At 48.9% G+C, this 18,540-nt stretch overlaps 1 protein-coding gene across 3 annotated transcripts in view; it reads right to left on the reverse strand.

The window, feature by feature from the left end:
* ERGIC1 (endoplasmic reticulum-golgi intermediate compartment 1) overlaps positions 1–18,540 on the reverse strand; it is a 103,156-nt gene that overhangs the window by 49,029 nt on the left and 35,587 nt on the right. Inside the window, exons 1-2 of one of the 3 annotated variants that reach the window (XM_088023471.1) lie at positions 4,317–4,378; positions 2,277–2,449 (exon numbers count right to left, since the gene is read on the reverse strand). In XM_088023471.1, coding sequence (XP_087879597.1) covers positions 2,277–2,442 — 166 coding nt within the window. In that variant the 5' untranslated portion in view covers positions 2,443–2,449; positions 4,317–4,378. Of the gene's footprint in view, positions 1–2,276; positions 2,463–4,316; positions 4,379–18,540 lie in introns of those variants that run through there. The other 2 variants (XM_088023472.1, XM_088023473.1) reach the window with 2 other exon arrangements.

An 18,540-nucleotide genomic window follows, 5' to 3' on the forward strand; every position in this document is an offset into this window, starting at 1 on the left:
TAGGATCCTAGAATGACTCCCCAATTCTCCAAACACTGAAAAAGCTATATGGGGCAGTATTAAAGGGTTTTACTTTGTTTTTTTTTTTTTTCCTTTTCATAAGAGGTAACACATACACATGATAAGAAAAATAATCAAGCTGCTTAAAAAGGCAGAGGGTGTTGAGTCTCTTTTCTCACTCCTGATCTGCAGCCCCCTGCCCAGAAGTACCAGCATTATGGTCTTGCATTCTTCCACAGGCATTAAGCATAGACGTATACATCCTTTTTTCCTCTAAGAAAACAACAGCAGAACATAGACAACCTTTTCAACCATGCTTTTCTCACTTGGCAACCTATGTCTAAATACATGCCGCATGAGTTTATATGGAGGGGCCGTGTTTGCTTGCTTGCTTTTGTGGCATAGAAACGAATTTCAGATGTCTTCTCCAGCAGCTGGACCAATGCGCTGCACTCCTGCAGCCACCCGTCCTACCTTCCCGGCTCATGTCCTTCTCTTTCTCACCTGCAAACTGCAGCTAGGACACACAGGAAAGAATCCCCCCCACCAGGCAAAGCATCCTTCACCTGGAATCTTCCAGGATCACATAGCACCGGCGTTTCAGAATCATTTTCACCCCTCCCAAACCGCGCTCAAGCCCCAGCAACCCATTGGATGCTGTAACAAAAGGCCCAAAATAGGGAGGTATTTCTGAAGGTCAGTGTTGACCTAGACCAAGCCAGGTCTTCTAACTGCCTTCCTTCCCCCAAGCCTGCAAAAGGGCCCCAAACCTCTAACTCAGTCCAGATCAGAGGATGGAGGGACAGGGATTGGAACGCTCCTTTCTGAAATCTGTGTGCTCTGTCCAAGGCCTGGATGAAGCCTGGTCAACCCAGCAGGTGGACACAGTAAGCACTGAGTCTGCTCAGCTGAAACCCACTGTCCAATAGCTCTGATCACAGACACTCTGTGACTGTTCACCCTACAAGCGCCCCAGACTAGGAGGACAGACACAATGTCTCAGTACCACAGTGGCCCCAGCGTCTAGCACAGTGTCTGGCTCAGAAAAGGTACAAAATAAGTATTTGTTGAATGAATGAATGAATGAATGAAAAACATAAAGGCAGGTAGGAGGTATTTCAACCAGAAAGGCCTTTCTGATACTGAAGGCTTGATGAGGGTTTTCCATCCATGTTTGGGCAAGAAGCTAAGGCTCTCTGATACCAGACTTCTTCCGGTACAGACTCAGGCAGTGGACCCCTAGAGAACACGTGCGAGTGGGAAACCCGGTGCAGTCCACAAAAGGGGACACTGGACCCAGGACCCAACATCCAAGACTCTGGGAAGTCAAGGAATTTATCCAAGGCCAAACGGCCTCTTAAAGTGAAGGAGGCAGAATTCAAACCGTGATCTGTGACTGTCCAGCGCCCTTGCTGTTTCCTTCAGTTATTAATAGCACAATCGCAGCGTAATAAGAGAGGATGGTTTTGTGTCTGCTGCCCTGCTAAGCCGTGCATTCCTCAAGGACAAAGACTGAAGCCCATTCATCAACACGATCCTGGGACTTGGCACGGGACCTGGCCCCAGGACCTAGTTAATAAATATTTGTTCACTAAATGGTAGCTAAGGGCTGGCTTCCCATGGCTCACGCCTTTTTCCTCTTGTGTAAAGGAATTTGCTGTCTTGCATGCTGTGGCTGGGACTGCAAATCAGACCACATCCCTGGAGGGCCATCTGGCAGTACCTTCTAAATTTTACAATACATATGCCCTTTGACCCAGTAATTCCTCTTCTAGGAAAGCTACCTTACAGAAATAACCATACAAGGATATAAAAATATATGGACAAGGATGTCTGCAATAGCAATAAATTGGAATCAAGAATGTCCACCCCAGGAGGCTGGTTACATAAACTGTGGGTTGCCCAGATGATGGCAACTGTGGATTGCCAGACACAGCGGGAGGGTGGAATGTAGTGGGCCATCTATGTGCCGGTATGAAAGGTATCCAGGATATATCAGTTGGAAAAAGGGCAGGGAAGAGTGGTGTGCACGGTATGCTCCCTTCTCTGCTTCCAACAACGATATCGGTGTATTCAAGCGTGCATCTATTTTTTAAAACTTCCAGGAGGATACAGACCTGACTGTCACATATACTTGATAAGGGTGAGACAACAGAGACCATGAAGCAGAGGTCTGAACTGATGGCTGGTGGCAGGGAGGGGACAGGACACCTCACTTAAATTTCTGTGACCAGGCTCATAAACTAGTAGAACAGATAGATGAACACGCCCCTTGCCTCTGATGTGCCTTGAATATCCTCTCCGTGGGGGACGCAGGCACCAAGCATCACAGCATCCGCTGTCACGGACCTTCACAGGCTCCAGGAGGTCAGTGACAAGAGGAGGGTAGTCCAAGCACTGAGGACTTTGCGCATATCCCACACTTGACAGGCGGGAACTCATTTATTCCCTGGATCAGAAAGCTGAGAATCAGAGAGAGGTGAAGTGACTTGCCCAAGGTCATTAACCACTAGATGGGAGAATGAACCCAGCTCTGCAAGACCTGAGGCCTGTAGGGCATGCATCCTGTTACTGGCTGTTCTGTTTCCTTCCCCAGCGATGTGGAGATCCAGGGCTGCAGAAGGCACCCACACACCAGTGAGGGAGGGCTGGGCAGGCCCAGCTGGGGTCAGCCCCAGGTCATCCCCCTACCTGACAATGGCCCACCCTGGGAGGCAGCAGTGGGTTCCAACCTCACTGCCCAGCCCCCAGGGCCCTGCTCAGGGGACAGTCCACGGGGAGGGTCCCTCCCCCCACACCAAGCACTGGAGAGGCCAGCAGGGGGGTCAGGCGGGGGGTACAGGAGGGGTACGAAACCTCAGACAAGTCACTTCACCTCTCTGGACCCGTTTTCTCATCTAGAATATGAGGTTATGAAGTATTCCTGCTTGCATGGCACTTTTAGTTTGCTTTTAATAAACTTCTCATTGTTGAGTAATACTAGAGGCTCAGATAGTACAGAGTTCTCATACGCCCCTCATCCAGCTTCTCCTTAACGTTAACATCTTATATAACCATGGTACGGTTGTCAAAACGAAGAAGTTAACACCGTACAATACCATTAACTAAGCTACATACTTCACTCAGATTTCACCAGTTTCCCCACTAATGCTCATTTGCTGTTCCTCGACATGACCTGGGATCCCACTTTGCATTTAGTCATCCTGTGTCCTTAGTCTTGAATCCACTGACTGCTCCTCATTCCTCCTTTGGTTTTCAAGACCTTGTCACTTTTGAAGAGTACTGGCAGATGTCCTAGAATGTCCCCCAACCTGGGACTGGCTGACGTTTTCCCATGATTGGACACGCTTGTCCTTTTTTGGGACGATGCCTCGGAGGGGAGGTGCCCGCCCTTCCCATTCCATCCCATCGGGGGTGCGTGACGTCCACAAGACTTCTCACTGGTTGACGTCAACCTTTATCACTTGGTGGAGGTGCTGTCTCTGGGTAGCTCCACAGGAAAGTTACTCTCTCCTTTCCGTTCTCTGCTCTTTGCAAGTGTGTCGCTGAGTCCAGCCCATTCTCCAGGAGAGGAGAATGAAGCTTGACCTCCTGGAGGGGGACTTACTCAGATACATTATTTGGAATTCTTCTCTAAGGAAGCGTCACCCCTTCTCTCCCATTTATTTACATCTGTACGGACTCATGTTCCTTTTTGGTAATTCTTCAGCACATGAGGCAACTGTGCCGTGATCTGTTACTCAGATCGCCCCAGGGTTGGTCTTTGGCCCCCGTCATGGTGCTCCTGTTTCCTGCTGATGCAACTCCAGCCTTCTCTTTCCTCTGGAGCTTCTTTGCTTTCTGGCCCAAACTCGATCCACGCTTATTCTGTGCTCTTCCTGCCCCAGCCCTGAAAACAGCTATTTCTTCAAGGAGCCTTAGGTCCTTTTACTGAAGACTGGCATTTAGAAACCAAAATCTGGTGTAATTATTATTATTATTTAATGATTAAAAACATGCTTATGTCAAAAATTCCAGTAGTCTAAAAGGTGTAAGGGCAAAAGTAAGTCTCCCCCGACCCCTGAGCCCCCGTCTCCCTTCCCAGGGGCAATTACTACTGATGATTCCGGGTGTATCCTTCCAGAAACAGATGATGCCTATACCTTGCAGGGTTATGGTGTGGACAGATGAGGAACTATATGAAGGGCTGGCAAGATGCCCATCCTTTCTCCTCTCCTTCTTTCCTCCCTGGTTCAGCAGCTCTGCACATGGAGAGCAGGCCCAGGTATGGGATGGGGGGAGGGGCGGGGGGCAACGGCAAGAGGGACACTACTCACTAATGGCCCCGGTGTATGTTGGCTGCGTGAGGTCCTTGGGCACCTTCCTGTAGATGTCAAACCTGCAGAGAGCAAAGGGGACAGGGGTGAGGTGGGTACAAGGGGGCGGCTCTCAGGCAGCAGGGGAGATGGTGTCAGCCGGCATGCCACCTGGTCGGCGAGCCACAGTTCTTCCCAGAACCAGCTTCTCCCACTCTTTCAGGCCACCTCCTCCAGAAGGCCTGCCGGACACCCCTCTGAGGGGACCCTGCCCTTAGGGTAGTACTGGTAGTACTTTCTCACAACACTTAGTACTACCTGAGACGACCTTCGTTTGGTTACGTTTCTGGGTTGGTCTCCCCCACCCCCCATCACAATGGAACCACCACAAGGGCAGGGACCTTGTCAGGTTTTGTCCTCTGCCAGGTCCCCAGACCCCAGCATGGGCCTGGGGCATAGCAGACACTCAGTGAGCACTTGTGGAACAAACGGAACCCACTTCTTGGGCTTCGCTAACGATGAGGAAATAGGGGAACGCAGTCTTTCCTGAGTTCCATGACGGCACTGCGTTCTTGCCCGGAGTCGCCTCTCCTCCCCCTCTTCCCTTTCCTGCCTCCCCTTCCCCCTCCTGTTTCCACTCCCCCTGCCCCAGCTCCTGCAGCCTGCCTGTGGGGATTCTCAACTCCAAGGCACGAAGTTAACGTAAAATCCTGCCTGAGGCCCACAGGCTCGGGCGTTTGCTTGCCACGGCTCTGGCTCCGTCTGACAGGGGTTTCCTCCTTAGACACGGAGCAGATGCCTTTCTCTCCTATGGGTCCCACCAGAGCAAACGAGGGTCATGGGGGTGGCAGAAGATTTGGGGGCTTGGGAGGCAGACAGACATGGTGTCATTCTGGCCAGCTATTTAATTAAGAGTTCAGGCCTTGGAAGCAGACCACCACCCTGGGTTCAAATCTTGGGCTGGTCTTCCTTGCTGTGTGACTTTAGGCAAACGGCTTCACCGCTCTGAGCCTCAGTTTCCTTGTTCGTGGCTACTAGCACCAGGCCCTGCCAGGCCACTGAGAGGAGTATGGAAATGAATGCCTGTGGTGGATTTACACAGCATTCACAGACGAGGCTCCTCGCACACTTGGCTTCCTTCCTGTCACTTGAACCTGAGCAGACAGTTCTCACCAAGCGGAGCTCTATCACCAGAGCTCTAAGTCCACACCGTGCTCCCCAGCTCTCCGGCAGGACTTGGCATGGTGAAGCTGCCGGCCGCTCCAGCTCTCAGGGGTGACCAGTTGGCACGTGGTTCCCCTTCGGTGATTGGGAAAAGCTGTCAGCACCCCGCTAACCTCACTGCAATGACTTGGAATCTTGCGTAAGATCTGATATTTGCCTACCGTGCGCTCACTCTAATTGCACGTGAAACGTGCTGGGTTTCCTAACACCTCAGGGGAGAAGATATTCCTGGGGCTGCCAAGTTAAAAGGCGACACTTTCCCTCCTGCCTGTTCAGCTACCAGCCATCTGTTCTTGGGCCCCTGAGGGGCACTAGAAACGGGCTGGGAGTGTGGTCGAGAGGGAGGGGTCCACGTGACTCAATTATCCAGACCTACTCATTTCCCCTATTCTGAAACGCTGACCCCTTTCGCTGTGAGAGGCATATGAGAGGTAAGAACATGTACGAACTGTGGAATTAGCCCACCTGGGGTCAAACATGACTCCACACTGTGCGACCCTGGGCACGTCACTGACATAACCATTCTGTGCCTCAGTTCCTCTGGCTGTAAAATGGGGGCAACAATACTATCTCACAGCATAGTGGTTAGGACCAAGTGGCTTCATGCATATAAAGCACTCAGGACCATGCCTGGCTCCCAGGAAGTATTATAAGATATTTGCAGTTACTATTACTAATATTCATCTGACTGGGGCGCCTGGGTGGCTCGGTTGGTTAAGCGACTGCCTTCAGCTCAGGTCACAATCTTGGAGTCCCGGGATCGAGTCCCGCATCGGGCTCCCTGCTCAGCGGGGAGTCTGCTTCTCCCTCTGACCCTCTTCCCTCTCGTGCTCTCTATCTCTCATTCTCTCTCTCTCAAATAAATAAAATCTTTAAAAAAATATTCATCTGACTAACATTTATGAACACCTACTACGTGCTAAGTCCTCTTTCAGGCACAAGGGACACAGGTATAAAAATCGGCCCTTGGCCCCATGTGCCTATAGTTTAGCAACAGAGACAGACGAGGCAATGGAAAGAGGATGCCGTGGTGCTCCTCACGGGGTTTGCTGAAGGTGCCGGAGGAACCCAGGAAGTGTACCTGGGGTAATCCATGAAGCTTCCGGCAGCAGGTGATGTCTGATCAGAGCAGGAGGCTCGGAGGAAGGGTGGGTGGAGCCATAAAGTAGTTCAGGGAGAGAGAACAGCAAGAGCAGAGGCCAAGAGAGAGGACTGAGCTTGGCATGCTGGAGTGCGGAGCTGACGGGCACGCAGTGCTAGGACAGGTGGGAGGGCCGGGCACCAGAGGGGTGGGAGGGGCTCACAGTCCAGCTTCCCCGTCCAGTTAACATCAGGTCAGCCAGGGCCCACAGGCCGAAACTGGGCCTCATAGTTTAAAAGCTATAAACCATCATTCCAAGACTGGGAGTTCGATGGGAAGTTAGAGGCTGCTCAGGGTGGGGAGGTGGGGGTAGCTGGGGGCAGAGGTTAGAACCTGGTGAGGGTGAAGAGGAGAGAGATGGGAGAGTGATACATGGGTGGGGGTGGGGGGGACACACTAAATGAATATGTAAATACAGTGAGGATAATGGGGGCCAGGGGCCTCACTGTTGGGGAAGGGAGGTATATATGGAAAGAAACATAGAATAAACTGTGGTGCTAGAGTGGACATGGAGGTTTCACTGTGAATTCATGATTTTCAACAGATACAAATACAGAAATACACGTCATATTCACATACATTTCCTGGCTCCTTCCATGAGAGGGTCCAGGAACAGTGACAGCCAGATAGCAAAGAGGGCACCTGATACTCAAATGTTGGCTTCTAAATACCATTCTTTACTCGGAGAAAAGGCTGGTTCCAGGACTAGGCAGGGAAAAAACAAGATGAACTTAGGGCACCTTATGTCAGAAAGCAAGAAAGTGTTCAAAGAATGATGGGGACACTGGCCAAAGAAAGGACAATGTGAGCATTAAAATCAATAATCATAGGAGTAGATTATAAGCCACTGGATAAAATAGGAAGCCACAAATCTATATAAAGAAATGAATAAATCAGACGTTTGATGAGGAGCAGGATATTTCTTCAAAGTACCTCCCCACAAAACCCTTTTTAATTACAAAGGGAAAAAGAGTAACTTCACAGTTGAGAAACTTGACATCATCTTAACCAAGTGACCAAAGTGAGTGTCACCAGTAAGGAGACGTATCATGTGCCTCCTGATCTGACAATACTGGGGAAGGCACACCATAAAGTCCTGTGGGGGATCTTGCCCAGAATGTGAAACCTCAAATGAATCATGAGAAAGCAACACACAGATCCAAACTGAGGGTTCATGGGTGGCTGGTACTTGTCAAAGTACCAATGTCCTGGGGCCAAGTAAAGGCTAAAGAACTTTCAGAGATTGGAGGAGACTAAAGAGACGCGACCACTAAGCCACGCAGGGCATCCTGGGTGAGAGAAAGGACACCAGTAGGACAATGGGATTCTAATAGGGCCCACGTATCAGTTAATGCCTCTGCGTAGTGTTGTTTTCCTGGTTTTGATAGTGGTATTTTGGTTATCTAAGTTGGTAGGTAACTTTTGGGGAAGTGTGGGTCAAGGGCATATGGGAAGTCTTTGCATTAGCTTTGCAAATTTTATCGTAAGCCGGAAATTCTGGCAAAATAAAAAGTTAAAAAATGTGTTTAATTTAATGGAATTTAAGAAAAACAATTTAAGGAGGAGATTTCACATAAAAATCCCACACAGCTGCTTCCTTCACACATAGTGGGTCCCTGTAGGCATCGGATTTTGAGGGGCTGGCTTAACAAATGTTTGCTGGGTGTCAAGAGTATGTCTTTGTTGGGGGTAGGAAGAGTGGGGGGAAGGCTGAGTGAACAAAGGTCTAAGAGAGGAGGGTAGACTTGCGCCAAACAAAATACTGGAGGCAATGGTGATCAAAGGAAAGAGGTGCTTTGGAGAGAATCACTGATGTGAAACCAAGATCACTGCCCAGCTTGTGCTGGGTACTTTTACACACACATATTCACATTTAATTCTTATGATAACCCTGGCAGACACGGATATCCCATTTTTCCAACGACAAGACTAAGGCTAAGCTATAAGCCACTTGTTCAAGGTCACCAAGTCCGTGACCAGTAGAGCTGGGAATCAAACCCAAATCTGAGTCATAGACCACGGTCCTTCCACTACCCTGTATACTTGTGGGAATCAGTCTAGAGCTCACCCATTGGTAAGTTAAAGTCTCAAGGTTTTGCTTACTTTCCCACAGATGCTGCCCTAGAGCAGGTGGGAATCTCCTGGAAGACATGGACCAGCTCAAAATACATTAATTTACTCAACAGATACTTACTAAGCACTTGCTAGCCATATTCTAGGTGTAGGAAAATGGAAGTAGTGAAGGTAGACACGGGTCCTGCCTTCATGAAGTTGCCAGTCTAGTAATGCTTTTGACTCCTTGAGAAGGGCCACCTAAACAGAATGTTCTCTAATAACTACTCCATTCCCACACCACAAATCTAAACTGGGGAGCGGTGGTGGGGTAAAGGGAGAACTGAAAAAGACCCTGGGTACAGAGCTGACCACAAGCCAAGTGAGTCAGCAGTGAATGTCACTAAGAAAACGGGCCACAGGAAGGCTGGTGAGAACCCAGCATGTGACAGACTGGGAAGTGAGCCGTTTTCTGACTTATATTAGTCAGTCCCTCATTGCGGTGATGTGGTGATGCGATTAGCTGTGGCCACCCAGTGTCAAGAGAATATGGAGGAAAGGGTAAAGAGAGTGGAGGAGGGGGAAGGGATTCTTACTGTACATTTAGTGTGTGCTCAGCTCATGCTATGCCTTTGACTGGCATGTTCTCACTCAAGTCTCTTGGCCAACCTTCAAGTTAGGGATTTTTAGCCCATTTTATAGATGAGGCTCAGAGAGGCTGACGGTTTAGCTAAGCTCACACACCTGTGAAGTGTCACAGCTAGGAATCTGAATCCAGGCGTAATTCATGTTCTTGCTGCTTTTCCCAACAATGTGGGGACAAACCAAGACCATTTCAGTGGAAAATACATCTTAGGAAAAAAGGTTAAAGAACTGGAATTGTTTAGCCTCAAACAGAGAAAGTGAAAAGACGGATTCTTTATGGTTGTCAAACAAAAACCACTCTTTTCCTGCCCTCCCCCTAGACTGTGATTTTCCCAAAGACAGGACCTGGGCCCTCTTGCTGCCCAGCCCTGCCCAACCCAGGCCCTCGGGGAATTACCTCAATGAATGCATCTGTACAAAGATAAGACCCACTGGCTGGTCTTAACAAGATTAAGATGAAATGGATAGTGGGGAAGCTGCGGCTTCAGGGGTTCCTTGTACTGGATATTGAGGAATTTTCACTTTGAAAAGGGGGGGCAAAGTGGGCTTGAATCCAAAGTAAGAGAACCATCAGCTGGACTTAAGGAAGACTGATCGGGATGCCAAGCGCCAGGAGAATGGGAGGCAGTGACTGAAGCTAGGTGGGCAAGAGGTTTATCACCTGCTAGGAGAGGATGCAATCACAGAGACCCCACAGGGGCCTCCTGCCTTCAACACTGTCCACTGTCAGGTCTAGAAGGTACTCTGAGATCACTGTATCCAACCCATTCATTTTACAGGTGAGAAAATGAAAGCCCCAAGAAGAGGAGTGACTTGTCCAGCCCAAGGTATCATTAAACTCAGAATATTTAAAACAGAAACAAGCCAATAAAAAGTTTATTAAATCCTTGTTATCTCTTATGCTCTTGAAAAGCCATATGCTAGTGGTTCTCAACCAGGGGCAATTTTGCGCCTCCCCCCCCCCCCCGCCCTGCTGCCCCAAGACATTTGGTTGTCACAGTGGGGAGTAGGGGTGTTCCTAGTACCTAGCGGGGTTGAGGCCAGGAATGCTAATACATCCGACGATCCTACAATGCACGCGACAGTCCCCCACAACAAAGGATTACTGGCCCCAAATGTCCGGAGAACTTAAGTTGAGAAACTGTGTTGTATGCAGAGCAAAACTTCACATGTGGGAAGCTCATTTTCCCACTGAGTCTGTGCTCTGTCTGAAAGGCAGCCAGTTTGCCTCTGCTCCCGCTGGGTGGAGTCATGGCCACGGCCTCAATTGCCCCCACGGAGACCAGGAATCTGGATTAAGCAGCTTTTCCCTCTCCCTTTTGCTCTGTGCCTGAGAAGGAAGAGCTCACTTGGAGAGACCTGGGCAAAGGAATCCACAGAGAAAAGAAGTCTACCTGGACTTGTGGCTTACTATGATGGTCCAATAGGTACCAGTGTCACTATTTTAATGAAACATGCTGAATCTATGCCTCTAACTCATTTTGCCCTAAGATAAAACATACATCGACATTAGTACTAGAAGTCAATGAGAATATAGGATTTACTTAACAGAAATGCACTTTACATGCCATATCTAGCCTACTGAGTGAGGAATGGCTGCATAACCTCACCCAAAATAAACACGCATAAGTCTTCTTCTGCTCCCAAGCAAGGAAATTGCCGCTGGAAATCTCTGACTAATGGATTTCTTCTGTAATTTCTTTTCATAGCAGAATGCCTCAGCTTTGCTATTTTAACTTTTGCTGCTCGGGACCTCATTTCTCCCCTGCTCCTGTAGATGAATCTCAGATCACTCTGTGGTTCGCCATATGTGGGCGGTTACCAGGCAGGCACTCGTGATGTCACTGTTTCCAAGGCTTAATGAAATTAGACGCCATTTAGGAGCAAGTCATTGGAAGTGGTGGGTCATTCGTCCCAAAAATAGCCAGCAAGGCTTTTCATTGATGCTTTGGCCTGGTCACCCCTGCCCACCAAGCCTGTCAGAGCCTTCGGTGCCAAGTACCAGGGAGTCAGGTGAAAAGTGTGCTTGTTTGTTCACTTACTCATTTCTTCCACCTTACTGAGAACTACTGGGGTGTGTGCGTGTGCGTGCGTGTGTGTGCGTGCGTGTGTGCGCATGCATGTGCGTGCACGTGCCGGAGGGCGCAGAGAGGTCAATGAACACATCGGAAACAAGCATGGGCACAGAAAGAACCAGTTCTTCTCTGGTTCTGGAAAGAACCAAGCACCCGTTCTACGGAGCCCTGGAATCCCCCTCACAGCCCCCTGAACCCTGTCCTTGACATTCAAACCGCTAATATGAGCCTACACCAATCTTCCCTCTGTCAAAAGAAAGGAAAAAAAGTCTGTCTCCCTCTCTAGCCCAGAAAGAGGCGCTCAGAGGGTGAATAATGACTATGACAGCTACACCAAGGCTGCCCCGCACCGTGAGTGACGACCGTGCACCCAGCCGTGGACTCAGGCTTGGCATTCGTCAGCGCACACCCTTTTCACAACCTGTGCAGTAGATTTCATCCTTCCCCCTACTTCACTTGCCCAGGACGCAGGAGCGGGATTCAAACGCCTGCAGTCTAGCTTCGGGACACGTGCTCTAACCACTGTTCCACATGCCTATGTGAAACAGGGACACAGGCCGGGAGCTGGAGGAGTGGAGGTCTGGGCGGTGACCCTCTGTGCACACACCATTACCACATGCATAGTTGTCTCTCTCCAGCCCATCCCCCGGGGTTCTCTCTCTAAATATCGGTGCCTGTGCAGAGGTCTCGGTCAATAGGGTGCTCCCCCAGCTCCAGCTGCCTCCACTGTGACCCTTCCCATCCCAGAATACCTTCTCTGACCGCAGAGGCCTAGTCTTTTCCCTCTCCTCCTTCCCACAGAAGCCACCAAGTCTGGCCAAAGAGGAAGAAGAGCTTCTAGAAGGCCCCTCCTGAGGCAGCCTCCCCAACCTCCCCGGGCTCTGTGGACATACACATTCCCGGCACAGCCCCAAGATGGCTGTAGAGTCCTCCATTCCTACTGGACTGAGACATGTCAGACCTGTTCCTCAATCTCCTGTGGGTTGTGCAGGGCTTCGCCCCTTAATGGCATTCAGCAAATTCCAGATGAAAATACAAAGTGACATTTGGGCAGGCTATTCCTCACAGCACCGGTTGTAATAGCAAACTGGGTTCCATCCAAATGTCCATCCAAGCGGGACCAGGTAATAAACTATAGACCATCCATAAAGTAGAGGAAGATACAGCTATAAAGGGGAATGAGGAAGGTCTCTATACAGTAACAGAAAAAAAGCAAACTGTGGAACACTGACTTTGTTAAATTTTATGCCTACGTTTTATGGGGAGGGTAGTGATAAAAATAATTACACCCTTGCTTACATCTTCAAATTCGTGAGGTAATTGCCACAGATACAATTTGTAATAGCCACAGTCGCCCATCAATGGACACATGGACAGACGAATTACGGCATATCCATACAATGGACTATTACTCAGCGATAAAAAGCAATGAAGTAGTGACGTGAGCAACAACATGGATGATCCTTAAAATAATTATGCTGAATGAAAGACAAATTAGGGTACATGTGGTATGATTCCATCTACATAAAATTCTCAACAGTGTTTTGTGGTTTTCAGTACATGGGTCTTGAACTTCTTTCGTCAAATTTATCCCTAAATATTTAATATTTTTTATGCATCTCCTAAGAATAAAAGTAACCATTTGTGTTAGCTTCTGGTTACACCTTCTACTGCTTCTTTTTGAAGATATAACATTTTAGACAAGTACAAAGTAGTCTAGAGTGACCGCAGGTTGTTAGTTGCCCAGGGAGAAAGGAAGAGAGGGACATGCGGAAACTTTAAGGGGTGATGGATACGTTCACTATGTTGATTGTGACGATGATTTCATGGATGTATACATGTTAAATTTCTCAAACTGCACCCTTTATTTATGTGAAGTTTATTGTATGTCAATTGTACCTAAGTAAAACTGTTAAAAATTTTTAATGATGGCCACAGCTAAAACACATCAAACACATTAAGCAATCTATGAGTTCATAACAACACTTCAGAAAACAAAAAAAAAACCCCTCTTCGGACACCTTTGGCGATACGAGGCCACCAACTCGTTATCCTGAAAACTAGAAAAATAAAGGGAAAGCACTTATTCTGACATTTTTTTTTTTGCATACAAATACATTTCTAAGTAACCAAATAGTTGATGAAGATGTAGGAGTAGACAGAATTCCACAGAATAATGTGGGAATATATTCCACAGAATAATGTGGGAAGACTAATAGAATTAGAAAAATCATCCCTGTGTATCCTTTGGTAAAACACTGGATCTTAGCAATGATCAGAAACTTAATAATAGATGGACCAGGCTACAGCCACCTGAACCCAATAATCAACCTTAGTATCTTAAAGAGAAGACAACCAGTTATTCGGTACCTTTCAAAGCAATGCAATTGGAAGTACACAGCGTACTTCTTAATACCTGGCCCAGAATAACTTCACATTTCACCTTCCATTTAATCCTTATCCCACAGCAGTCTGGCCTCTGACATCAGCCTCCCCTCCAGTCTCTCTTCCTGCTCTAGCTAAGATCACCCAGGAGTTACTAAGGGCCAGATGCCATTGGCTCTCCTCGGTATGCCCCTGCACTGAACCTGCTAACCGTCCCTCCTTCCTGGATTTCTCTTGCCTGTCTAATTTCCACGGTATTCTCACTCTCTGGTACCCTCTCTGTCTGCTCCTTTGCCTCCTGCTATCCCCGACAACCGGGTGTGTGCCCAGGGGTCAGTATTTAGGCCGCTTCTCTTATAGCTCCCAAAGCCAATTCATCCATGCCTTAATTTACTGTGCCAAGTTCCACAGAGACAGGAGAAAGTCAACAAGACAGATGTGGTCCCTGTCCTCGCAGAGCTCACATGGTAATGCCCAAGGAGCTTCCTCATGCCCAGGTGCATCCCACCTGCCCCTCACACTTGATATGTCCAGAACAAATCTCAACAGCTTCTCACACAAAACCTTTTCTTAGGATCCCAGAAGGAACCTCAGGGATCGTGGAATCCAATCTCCTGCAGCTTCAGATAGTTACAGTAAAAGAGAAAGGGCAGCAGTATTCTGTGTTAAGGGACAGGCCCCCCCCCCGACTCTTTTGAAGTCACCGTCTTTGTTCTCTTGGGGTTTCCAGATGCCTGAGCGTGGTGAAGTGCGCTGTGCTGTGTTGGCTGTGGGGACATGCTGCTGAGCAACACAGTAAAACCGGCTAATCAGGAAGGTGACCAAGATATTCTCCAAGAGTGTTTTAGATGGTCTATCAGAAAAATGGGAGAGGCCTCGCTGGGCCAGACAATGCACTTTACCTGTTACCTGGACCTGCGCCAGTCGGGGGAGAACAAAGCTCACACACAGCAGTGGCGGCGGCGGGGAGCTAGTCTAATAGCTCTAAATCCTAACGCGATCTGTTCCTTGAGAAATCGAGCAAGCTTGCTCCTACCTGAGGCCCTCTGCCCTTGCCATTCTCTGTATCTGGAATGTTCTTCCCTCAGATGTCTACATGCTTGCTGCCTCACTTCACGTACATCTATGTTCAGATGTCACCTCCTTGGAGAGGCCTGTCCTGGCCACTAACTAAAACACCCCTCTCCATCTCCTTGCTCTATGGTTTTTTTCTTCTTGGCACTTAAGATCACTGTCCGATTTTATGTTGTGTTATGTGCATTTGTTGATTGCCTGATTCTGCCATTAGCATGTAAGGTACAGGAGAGCAGGAACTGTGTCTGCCTTTGAGTTCCACTATATCCCTAGAGCCTAGAAAAGTGCCAGGCACACAGTAGGTCCACAGAAATACTTGTGGAATAGATGCAGGAGGCGGCTTTTCTCCAAGTGCGGTCCTTGCACCACTGCCTCAGAATCTGCCTGGTAGCTGATTAAATTTGCAGCTTCCAGGGCCCCACTATGGAATGAACTAAACCAGCATAGGGGTAGGGAGGGCAGGCATTTGAGAAAAAAAGTGCACTTCAGAAGATACTGGTGCATGCTAGAATTGCTAAGGTATCAGCTGTGTGTTGATTTCCAACTTCAAATTTGTTTCCTAAGACTTTCAGTATGTACCTACCTGAGTTACCACAGGTCAACAGAGGGATGAGAAAAGGAACTGGCATTTCCTGGGCTCCTACCCTATGGGCCAAGCCCCATTTAGTACACTTGACCTACCCTATCCCACTGAATCCTCCCTACTGCCCATAAGATGCCATCAACAAATGTGTAAACCGAGGCTCAGAGAGGCCGAGCCACTTGCCTAAGTTCACACAACCAGCAAGAGGCAGAGTTAGGCTGGAACCCTGGGCAGCCTGACCCAGAGGCTGACCCTCACCCTGACCCTCTTTGGCCTCCCAAAAACTCTGCACTAGGCTCTGGGGGCCCTTGGCCATCCACACTCAGCATTGCCCTCCTGTGCCTGCACGGAGTCTGGCACCGACAGCGGGCTGTGGGCACTTGGTGAGCGAGTAAAGGAGGAAGGGTCATGGAGCTTTGGAACTGTGGTGTGGTATCACCCTGAAGGGCCTGGCAGAGCACCGCCGGATGGGGGCCCCCTCACCCCCGTGGGGGCTCCCCCGCCCCCCCCCCCGCTGCAAGAGCTCAATGAGCTCACGCTCTCACAGAAAGAGGAAAGGCCTGGTGTCGGAGCCTCAGGACACCAGGGAGCTGGGGTTTGGCTGGGAGTCAGGCTTCCCACTGTCAAGGCCACCAGGAACACAGGCCAGGGGACAGCAAGGGCTCCAAAGTGTTTCCAAATCACTGGAAACAGGACGCAGCCGCCAGCCCCACACCAGGACACAACATCATCCCGAGAGTGGAAGCTATAAATGGAAATGTATTCTTAGAGGGGCAGAACATGAGTGGGGGTTTTTCAGAAATGACCCATCATCGGATAAAAATACAGATGGCATTTAAATGCTGAGCGGCACGAGCTATTCCGGGGACTAGGTTCTCATCCCGGCGGCTCCCAGCCAGGGCACGGCCTTCAACAGAGATTTAAAAGGAGGAAACCACCGGGGCTGGTGGTTTTAAGTTTTGGAGCAGAGTATTTGGGAGAAAGATATCTGTGGAAGGTGCCCCCTTTGGGGAGAGCCCGAATGTCACTTGACCTCCATCTGCACCTGCCCATAATTCAGTTTTACTCTGCACTATGAGACTACCTTTTGGACAACATTCTCAGCTACCTTAAGAAGTGAGGGCTGAGTTCTGGCGAGGCCTGGGGATAAAAGCCCTTAGATAGGATCAAGATTTTAAAGAGGTTGGCAGGTCAAAGAAAGCAGAATAAAGAAAAACCTGGAGGTGGATCTGATGGCATGGAAAGGGGAAAGAGAGTATTTAAGTAAGCCAGCCTCTGTGCTCATGACAGCTCACTGAATCCCCAAGGCTCTCCAAGATACAAAAACGAGATTCAGCCCTTTTTTACAGAAAAGGAAACTAAGGCTCAGAAAAGACTGTGTAGAGTCGGTGACTCTGGGCTGAGATCCTGAGCCTAAAAAGAAAGCAGAAATGAGGCTGAGAAAAAGGGCAGAAGGGTGTGTCTCAGGGAGAGCAATAGCTCCTGATAAGGTTCGTCACTCCAGAAGCCCAAAGTCACTCAATTGGCGTGTGGAGAAGCTGGGACGTGCACCCACACGAAGGTACTGTGCCAGGCTGGGAAGCAGCGGTGTGCTTTAGAAAGCGAGGCCTGGCTCACAAATTAAAAGATGAAATTTTTCAGACAATCCCATGGAAAAATGCATAAGGAAAGGGATCAAAGTGCCCTCCTTGATGACCATTTTCATTTGGGCACATCTCCGTACTTTTGTTTCATAATAAACAGGTTATAAGCGAAAAAATAAAGACAGGTAGGGTCTTTAGGAGAACTGGCCCTAACTGTACATTACCTGCCCTCCCTCCCTCCCACCCACCTCATGGCCCCACCAACACTCTTTGTTCCAGAGAGGCCCATTCTGTCCCAGCTCCGTTCATTTACATGCACTGTGCCCTCTGTTTGCATCACCTCTTCTCTCTCCTCCTCCACCAGCTCATTCTTTCTGTCATGATTGAGTACCTATTGTATACCAAAAACTTCCAGGTGCTAGGAATACAACTGTGGCCAGACACAAAACTCCCTGCCTTTGCCTAGCTTACAACCTAGTAGAAGAGACAAGTAATAAATGAACTAATATGTCAATGCCGATAAGTATTATGAAGAAAAATAAACCAAGCTAGGAGACAGAGTATAATATAGGTGCTGTTTTAGATGGGGGGTGGGGGTGGGGAATGGCTATCAGAGAAGCCCCATCTAACAAAGTGACATGCAAATGGAGATCTGAAGGAAGTGAGATAGCAGCCACGTGGATATCCAGGGAAGAACAATCCAGGCAGAATTGATAGCAAGTGCAAAGGCCCTGAGGCAGGAAGCATATTTGGCAGGCTCCTGGAACAGTAAGGAGGCTGACACAGCTGGAGTGGGAGGAGACGTCAGAGGACCCAGTAATTCTTTTTTTTTTTTTTTTTTTTAAGATTTTATTTATTTGACAGAGAGAGACACAGCGAGAGAGGGAACACAAGCAGGGGGAGCGGGAGAAGGAGAAGCAGGCTTCCCGCAGAGCAGGGAGCCTGATGCGGGACTCGTTCCCAGGACCCGGAGATCATGACCTGAGCCGAAGGCAGAAGCTTAACAACTGAGCCACCCAGGCGTCCCAACCCTGTAATTCTTTAAAACTCAGCTCACACAACCCTTTCTTTGAGAATCCATCTCTAATTATCCCCAGGCTGGCTGAAGCACCACCTTCTGGGCTGCCCACAGCCCCTGAGCTTCACTCTGTCATCATAAGGCACACGGTGTGTTGTTACTACACATGTGTGAACTGTAATCATGAATGAAAGGCGCAACCCACTCCATCTCATTAATACTATCACAACTAGAAGTTGTGAACTCGCCCAGGGCAGGAACTGGCCTTACGCATCTTGGGTTCCCTCGCACCTGGCACTGCACTCTTAAGTAGGGAACATGCATCATCTTTAAGTAACAAGAGGCCCACTGGGCCACAGAAGACTGAGTCTTTCGCAGGCAAAGAGCTCACCTGAGATGTGCAGGTGAGTACCTTTTGAAAGCCATGGGCTTCCTAACCACCCACCAGCGATGAGACTTCACAGG

This window comes from Eumetopias jubatus, unplaced genomic scaffold (assembly GCF_037043125.1).
Source record: "Eumetopias jubatus isolate StellerSeaLion01/CBP00866 unplaced genomic scaffold, mEumJub1_p1.0 scaffold_5, whole genome shotgun sequence".
Taxonomy (NCBI): domain Eukaryota; kingdom Metazoa; phylum Chordata; class Mammalia; order Carnivora; family Otariidae; genus Eumetopias; species Eumetopias jubatus.